At 41.3% G+C, this 9,269-nt stretch overlaps 1 protein-coding gene across 1 annotated transcript in view; it reads left to right on the top strand.

Annotated features, from left to right (window-relative positions):
* Positions 1-9,269, top strand: part of zfpm1 (zinc finger protein, FOG family member 1) — a gene marked incomplete at its 5' end in the record, with an annotated part of 83,852 nt that overhangs the window by 4,421 nt on the left and 70,162 nt on the right. Inside the window, one exon of the mRNA XM_008302305.1 lies at positions 6,845-6,997. Coding sequence (XP_008300527.1) covers positions 6,845-6,997 — 153 coding nt within the window. The remainder of the gene's footprint in view (positions 1-6,844; positions 6,998-9,269) is intronic.

Below are 9,269 nucleotides of genomic sequence, written 5' to 3'. Positions count from 1 at the left end.
GTGTTCGACCCGAGGAGGCGTCACTCGGACTACAGGTTCTGTGATTGCAAGCAGAGAGCATTGTGGGAGTTTAGCTAGCGACGGGCACCACGACAAAGACTTCAGTGGCTGTTAATGACTTCCACAAAGAGCTCAAGTATTGAAGATGAGCTGCAGTTTGCTAAAAGAGCGTCTTATTAGCGAGTGGCTAATGCAGCCTGTAATCTTACTTTCTGTACTTAATTTGTTTGTGTCATTGATTGATTAATGGACAATCGATTAAACAAAATTCAAAAGTAGAGGTTTAAATTCCCTCCTGCTGACGTGGACGTTGGCATCAGTTATCTCGATCTCCCAACAAACGTTCAGTTAACGTACGTCTCATAAAAGGCTCTCTATCACAGTGCTCAGACTGTTTTTATTTTCTGTGCTCACAAGTGAATAAATGTATTTATAGGGGTGTTAAAACGTGTTTTATGCCTTCAGTCGCTTCCTAAACTGATAAAGAAATGTCACAAGGTTCAGCCTAATTAGACTGTCATCATGACTCTCACGTTAAAGGGAGCAGGTTGATTATTTTAAACACATTAACGCCAGAATACCCGTTAAATTTTACAATTATTGAAATGGAACGGAGGCACGTAAACAGCAGGAAGGCAGTGTTAGTGTTAGTTTGCATGTTCTGAATCAAAAATCACTACACAACCAAACCGTTTTTACATTCATGCTTTTAAAGAAACACAATGTTGTCGCTCATTTGTTTTCAGTTTTCACTTCCTGGTTCGGTTCACACACTGAAGCTCCATTTTTATTTTGGGAGGGGTGTTAAAATATGAACGTTTCACAGCATGTTTGAAGCTTTTCCTTTAGTTCCTGAGTTACCAAAACGTCTTGAAAAATGACGAGCCAACACAGCTGAACTACTTTTTCATTCACGTTTTAAAAGAAGCCTATTTTCTCCTTTATGACGTCGTAGGAGAAGCCTCCAGTTTGAACGAGGCAGGAGGAACAAGTCAGCAGCAGGACTTTGACCCGTTAGACTGGAGGTTTTTTAATCATATGTTGGATCTTTACCCAAGTTTCATTTTCACTCGTTGTAAGGTTACACCTAACATCACGGTTTGGCTCAAATGACGACGATTTCACTACAGAGTTGAAGCTTCTCCTGCATGTTCTGGGTCATCAGGTTGACCGTTTCCCCTCCATCAGTACACAATATTTCTTTTTTATACGCCACAAACAATCCAGAAACCCCTCAAAGCATCGATAACAAACGCAGCTGTATAGGAATGTCCAGCGTTTTCTTTGTTTTGGTTTCACTGCTGCGTTTGTCTTCCATCTATTCTGCTTAAGCTTAATTTCCAGCTGCGATTTGGCACAAATTCCACCTCAACGCGCTTCGATAACAGTGCTTTCCTCGAGCTGACTGTGGATCATCGATATGGAGCTCTGAGGTGTGTGGATGGATTCAGCCGCTGCTTTTTCTCTGCACGGCCATACGTTAAATTACAATTTAAAAAAAAAAAAGGAGGCGCATCACACGGAGGGGCGTCGGCGGCGGCGTCTAAACGAACCCGGAGAGCCTCGCAGCGGCTCAGAGGGCTGCAGAAGTTAGGAGGCGAGAGATTGTTGGGTGACTTTGCCCTGCAGGTGTGACAGGGGAAGTTCAGCTTATCAGATTGATGGAGACTGTCTCGCTGTGGGGGAGGCGGGGGAGGAGGAGGAGGAGGAGGAGGCGGGGGTGGCGGTGGGGGTGGGTTTGGCAGAAAAGTGTCTGTCGACTCCTCCTGATACCTGCCTCCCTGTCTGAGATGATATGGGAGATAATATTGATAATATTAAACGCAATAACTGTGTCTCCAGCTCCCCTCCCTCGCTGCAGCCCTGCAGGATAAAATCAATGTGCCATTCAATGTGATTTATAGCTGAAAATAATGGCACTGTTTAGGCGGCGGGGGGGAGGTGGAGGGGAGGAGGAGGTGTGTGTCAGTGTGTACAGTATGTTGGTGGAAGAAGGTGGACGTGACGTGAAGCTGGATGCTTCGTCTGACGTTAATAATCGTAGTAATAATGGTGCGCCGGCGTCACGTGGTCGCCGCGGTTTTTATGGCCCGCATCGATCGGCCGCTATCGCTGTTTATCGGAGCGGGAATGCGAGGGCAAACACGGCCTTTGTGCAGCCGGCCGAGGCGTTATCGGGGTGGAGGCCGAAGACGGGGCGGGATTTGGGGAAGGGGAGAGAGGAGGAAGAAGTTGGGAGGGTTCGGACAAAGGACAGCAGACGCAGAGGGGAGAAAGTGGATGAGCTGCCTTTCAGATACGACGACGGAGGAGCGTTTTAATCAGGCCCCGAATTCTTTTAGGTTTTCATTATCGATTAATCTGCAGGACGTTTTTTTCAATTTTGTCTGTAAAATGATGGAAAACAGAAGAAATGGCTCCACGTCCTGGAGCGACGGCTCGGTTTGCTCACCAGCCTTCCAAAACCCAAACAGATTGAGTCTCCTTTGGCATAAAACGGCATAAAATCCACAAATCTGAGAAGCTAGGATGTAGAATAACGATTAATTTTCTATTGACTGACTGAACAGTACCATAGATGTATGACAGCCAATTTGCTATTCAACCAGGAACATGCTGGTTTGGAAAAGTGACGTTTAACCTCTAAAACTCTGAGCCGTTATGTGAAAATGTGAACCTGAAAACAAAACAGAAAGCTGTGATCAATCCTGGGTTTATGGCCGCCAATAAAGGCTGTTTTTTTTTTTTCTGACATCTTTTCATTTTTGTCTCTGAAGTCATAGCTAACGCCTTGTAAACCTGAAAACAAAACAGAAAGCTGTGATCAATCTGGGGCTCAAGGCCTTGTGTTCTTACATCCTTTCATTTTCGTCTCTAAAATGAAAGACGACTGTGAAAAATGGCGCCACAACCCGAAGTGACGCCTTGTTTTGTCTCAACATGCTTCGAAAACTGGAACAGATTCGGTCTGCTTTGACATAAAATGCATCAAATCTGAGAAGCTAAAAGATTTTCGTTGATCGTTGCAACTCTGACGACACCATAAACATCTGAAAATGAAAGCAGGCTGCTCTGAAACATCTTTGGCTTTATTCTTCTGTCAATTAATCTGCTGACTGTTATTTAATTTTGGCTCTGAAATGTTAGAAAAAGGTGTAAAATGCCTGCTGAAGTGACAGTTTAAACCTCAGAGATCTTTAGTTTCTTCTTACCTATGACTTAAAAAGAGAGTCTAATGGCTAAACCCTCGTTGGGAGATGCCAGATGTTCCTCACTGCAAGAAAAAAATGATTCTAAAAACTAAATCTGATAAAAGCAGAAATTAAAAACGAACATGGTTGGAGCTCGTTGAGTTGAGTCATACGGCACAGAGTTTAGTCGAGTCTTAACCTACATCTATAACCTAGTCGGGCGGTTTAACATGATAAATAACATTGTGGATCTTAAACTTAATATTTAACCGTCTAAAAAGAAATTATTTTATCTTCAGCTCAGTGTGTTGCCTTAATAGCTCGACTGAAACGTGTTTATTCCTCGTTGTCGCGGCCTGATGGTGTTTTTATACCAGCTGCTTGTTAGAAGACAAACTGTGTGACTTCACTGGTGATCGATAACGGCTTTAATTGATTTATTTGTCCGAGTATCACCTCGGTTGAGCAGCTCACAGAGCCGACCTGTCTGCACTGGAATCACTGTACGTTCACACTTGAGTGACTCCGGCGACGACAGTTATTTCCGTTGGGTACTAACCACACGTTTTTTTTTTTCTTCTTCAAGCTTCTAAGTCGCACAGTTTCCCACCATCACGGTTCTGATATTAGCAGATAAAAAAAACGATGCCCTCCGCACATTTACAAACAGGTACCGCTGCTGATCTGTTCTACGGCGAGACGCGTGCAAAAAGCAATTTTCTTTGATTTAAAGGCATTAAAAAAAAAAAAAGAAAATGCAAGTGTGATTGTTTGATAGAAGATCTTGTGAGCAGAGACTGTTCTGGAAGAGACGCGTCACAACAATTAGCTCCTGTAATGACCGAGATAAGAGCTTTTTAAAGGTAAAGGTGGCGCCGGTGGAGCTCGCAGCCCAACAACAAGACGCTTCACCTTCACGTATGGGCTCCAAACGCTCCGTTTCATGGATCTGCGTCGTCGTGCTTGCGGCCAAATCGTCTCTAAAAGTGGGAAGGTCGCGGCGTGGTTCCATGCAGGCAGTTTTAGAGTCACCCTTGTCCTGCCGATGACGCAACAGCGGGAGATGTTGGGGTCAGATCTGCTGCTCTGATGCAACTATTAATCTAATCTCGCTAATCGTCGGCGCTAATAGGGAGGGACCCGCAGCGCGATGCAGCCGCCGATAGCAGCCCCGGCTCAGCCAAAGTTCAGGGTTCACATATCTGCCTGGACGCCTTCAGACTGAAGCTCACGCAGGTCCGTCCACGTGCACGGCGGCTTTGATCAGCGGCCAATCAGCTCGATCAATGGCGGGAATATCAGCGCTGATTAGACGCTCTGCTGCTCAGTGTGTGAGAGACGCTCTGAGGATGGAAATCTGGAGCGGAAAGATCCAGAAACACGACGGAGGTGAAGACGATCCGGTTGTGTTCCACCGTCGACAGAAAAACAACCACCAGACACACATTTACACGATAAATAATAAGGTTTGACAGTTAGGGAACCATTTATTTACTCTGAAAAGACCTTAATTCAGTAGAAAATCAAGCTGAAGATGAACTATAAGGATAATAAATATGAATAGCCTTATCTGTTAGTGTCACTGTTTTGTTTATTTCTATGTACAGTGGTTAACATATTTATCAAACCACCACCAGTGTGAGGTTGATGCCACAGCTTCCCTAAATTAACAGCATTTATTTAAATGTTTCTGTAATAGTTAATACACCAGCATGTAGAAGATCTTTAACCTAAATGATATTTTTAGTGATAAAATATATTGTTGTCATTGAATTTTACCAAAAAAAAGACAAAATTACTAAAGCACATTATTATTTTTGATTTAGATTTAAGATTATAGTTATTTATTTGCCTTCCTGAACAGAAACATGGAGGTTTAGTGGCTGAATGTGATGCTCGATTAATTTGTGACTTCTCAGAGGAGCTCAGTGGATCAGATTTGGGTGTAAAAAAGTGAATTTATACGGTTTAAAGGCAACGCTGCCAAAAACTAAGGACATCTATGTAAATTTCTGACTTTGAAGAAAGTAATAAATAATTCTCTCTCTCTCATTATTTTGGCGTTTAGCAAATATAAGTAATGTTGGTGTTTATAACTGACCTGAAACAGGAAACGTTTAGTCTGATTTAATGTCAGATAGCGAGAAAGAAAAAGGTTTTGTGTCTTTCTATACAGTGGATGTAAACATCTGGTTTCTACTCTATGTGTGTAGCGCTTAACCAATCAGTCAGGTGGTCTAATAAATCAGTTAAACCCTCTACATGTTGGTTGTTTGCTGAAAATATATGAAAAGTACAGCCGGAAGAAAACCACTGTTTGGTCTCAACAGCACAGATCATCAGTGTTTTTAAGTTCTGACGACTTCTACTGAAGTTCTGATCAACCAACGGACTACGTTCAGTCAGAGGATTTGTTTGTTTGTGCTCATTTTGTGTTATCTTTGTGTTACTGCCTTCAAAATCCACATTACTACAGAAAACAACAACCTGCAGAGGCTGTAAATAACAGGTTTCATCATGATATGACGTATGAGCAACAATAATAATCAGTTTTGCACTTTTTGATTCATTTATTTTTCTTATTTCTGTCTATATTCATGTATACGTTTTAAAAATCATTTAAAAAATGAAATGTGCTGAACTGAAAACCTTCCTATCATAGTTCTATATTCACATATATATTTATTGTGTGTTTTTATTCTTTATTCTTCTTCTTATTTCTTTGGTCTGAAACTGGTGTTAAATACATTTCACTGTGTATGATTGTGTTTGTGACAAATAAAAGTCTTGAATCAAGTGTTTGCTGATATCCAGAGTCTAACATGATGTGTTTTTGATTTGTTTCAGGGGCCTTCAGTCGACGTAAATAATAAATAAACAACAATAAATGCTCGTTAACACCATTCCTTGTGTATTTTAAACCCACAAAAAGCAGCTAAAGTCGGTTCCTCTAAATGTATTCCTGAGCTCTGAAAAACAAGGAAATGTAATCATGAAGATAAAACAAAACGGGAAAAAAACAGTGTTCTTCATAAAAAAAAGATAAAGATGAACGTGTTGTTTACTCCGAAGCGTCACGTCGCTTCTGTTAAATGTTTTTCTATTAGCGTCTGACAAACGTTTCTTCGTTGACCTTTCAGAATAATTATTAAAAAATGTAATAAAATGGACTGAACTGAACACTTTCTTATCAAAGCGGGACGCGTTAAAGGACGTCTGAGAAAATCATCACACGTTTTTAGACGACTAACGAAGAACATGCAAACAAATGCATACGTTCTTGGTGCTGCTAGCTAGCTAATGCTAATGCTAGCGCTGGAGTTCAGGAGCTTTTTCTCTACAAATAAAATAACATTAATTAGCAGCCTTATCCGTCTCAAATCATCCGGGTATGTTACGATAAAGGAGGTGATTTAGAATCCTTTAAGTTATCAGGCCAGTTTTATTAAGTTTGCTCAACTGATGCAGAAATTTGGGTTTAAATTACTCACAATTTTAAGTTGATGCAACATAAATACGTCGACCCAACAAAGTGAGCGTTTGCAGCTTAAACAGTTTATTTAAATTAGATTAATTTTAATTATTAGATGGGAGCAGGTTGGAGACGCTGCTGGTTTGTTGTAAATGCGACTCTGTTGTGTCGTTTTGTGCAGAACCGAGGACGCAGGACTCAGGAGGAGGAGGAGGAGGAGGAGGTCCGGAGGATGAAGATGGCGACGGGGAGGAGCCACCGCCGACCCACAGCGGCGGCGAGGAGGAGGAGGACGGAGAGGAAGAGGAGGAGGCGTCGCAGTGGAGAGGTCCAGGTCGGTTAAAGCTCATGATCAAATCCTCAATTTGTTTTCAAACTAATGCACAAATCTGACATTTCCAAAGTGAAATCTACCTGCTGGAGGCGGTTTTAAGATCTTTTACGTTCATTTTGAGTTTAATTAGTGAAGAAATGTGCAGCAGATCCACCAGATCTCATGTCTGTGGTTTCACACGCTGGTGGCAGCTGCTGCTCACGTCGACACGTCTTCGGCTGCTCGCTTTGACAGCAGGTTTAAGACTCATATTTAACAGCAGAACTCGACTGATGTGGTTGTTTTAAGGTTCAATAGCAGTTTTTAGTAGAAAGGAGACCGATATGTGACAGTAGGAAACAAAATGTTGGAGTAAAAGTGTGGAAAAGCACAAACTCCAACATGAAATCTCGCTAAAATGTCTTTTTTAACGTCACATTTGACATATTTGATTGAAAGAGACGTTTTTAACACTTAATTCTTTGGTGTTTATTGTCTGTTTCTTTAATATTTTGCCTCAAAATTACCAGTAGTTAGTTGCACAAAACATTTCTGGTGTAAAATCTACCAGCTGGAGGACGTTTTCAGCTTTTTTGGTCCATTTCAAGCCAAAGAAACGTGCCTTAAATCCACCAGACCTCCTTCGTAGACGTTGTTTGTGACGTGGCACTGGTCAGACGGAGCTGTTGGTGGAAGTAGAGCGTTTTGAAATTCATTTATTTTTTTATCAGGAGCTGGTTCAATAAAATAAGAATAATTGGAATAATGCTGAACATTGGATCTGATAGGAAGTCGTCACCTGTTCATGTTGAAGTGAATTCAGATGAGCGTCATTCGTGCTTTTCTTTGTTTTTTTGGCGTCAACAGCGACTAAAATCATTCGTTCCTTTAATTTTTTTCTTGATCCCGTTCAACGTATTATTGATTTCCTGTCAAGTTGCCATGGTAACCCTGTTGTATATTTCAAACCCTGAATGTTTCGAATCGAGTCGACGCTTCAACGGAGACGAACGTTCGGTTTCTTTCAGAGTCAGAATCAGAGCGTTATTGGGTCGTGTTCGGCGTTCGGTTCGTTGGAGGACGATGAGCTGCTCGTTGAGTCTGATAGAAAGTCGTGGATGTCGTTTCCTTGTTGCCGGGGAACTTAACGATGGTGTCAATCAACGGTATCCTCCCATTGGTCGTCGCTTCGATTGGATCTCGTCAAAGTTGAGTTTAGTTTAACTCGGTTCCCGCCACCTTTTACTTTTCCCAACTTTATTCGTTATGTTGCTGATTTAATGCTCTCTAGTCGCCACGTCACTGCTGCTGGTCTCCTCCTAGGTCTGAATCCTTTAACTGGGCTCCAGACTGAATCATTCACTGGTTTCACTGGGGCCTCCCCTCTTCTTTCTTGGTGTTAATCAACCTCGCATGCTGTTGAACGGTCGTCTTAATTTGCATACCTTCGTTTTGCACCGATGCAAAGATGGATAGACTTCAGACTTTAAGTATTTTATCATGAAACATGTAAATGTGGTCACCAGTCCCTTTCTAAAGGTTGACTAATATCACTCCTTTAAACTGGCCACACGCTAAACTCTGCATCTGCTGATCATTAGACAGCTGTGACCAACAATTATCTTGAAAACGTTCAAACAAAATGTCAGATTTGCTCAACTTGAAACCGAGTGATTTTATCTACGGACTCTTTTCTGTGAGCAGAGTTTGATGCATTTTTACTGCAGCAGGAAAAAAAGGAATGTAGAAGGAACGTTTTAGAAAACGGCTTGTCTTCCAAAAATAAATGTTCAGAACTTCTTTTTTTTCCTTTAATTCTTCAAGGAACATTAAAGGCCCTAAATAAGCTGTTTACTGCCGACTATACAATAGAAATGAAAAAGTCCGTTAAGACACGTGCAACAGGTTTATAATGAAGCATCAGAGCGAGCTGTGCAGCGTCGGCCATCTTGTTTGAATAACCTTTACTGAGCTGTCGGCGGACGCAGCAGAACATGTCAGGTTCTGGCTTCAAGAATTAATAGTAACTTTAATAATTAGTTATTTCTACAGCACCTTTAGAAGACAGAAATTTGCAAAATGCTTTGACAGACAACTCAGGGAGACAATTTGATAACAAGGAGCCAGTCAGGGCAAAGAGAAATAAACAGGAAGGGAAAAAAAACAGAGAGAATTTCAGTATAAAAGCACAAAAAATGCCACAAAACATTAAATAAAATACATGATGTAAGAGCTGAAGAAAAACAAAACATATGAGTAAAATTAAAAATAAAAACTACAAGGGAATAAAAAA

This window comes from Stegastes partitus, unplaced genomic scaffold (genome assembly GCF_000690725.1).
Source record: "Stegastes partitus isolate 25-593 unplaced genomic scaffold, Stegastes_partitus-1.0.2 Scaffold1792, whole genome shotgun sequence".
Taxonomy (NCBI): domain Eukaryota; kingdom Metazoa; phylum Chordata; class Actinopteri; family Pomacentridae; genus Stegastes; species Stegastes partitus.
The sequence above is the reverse complement of the archived record's forward strand: the minus strand, read 5'-3'. Positions and strand labels throughout refer to the sequence as shown.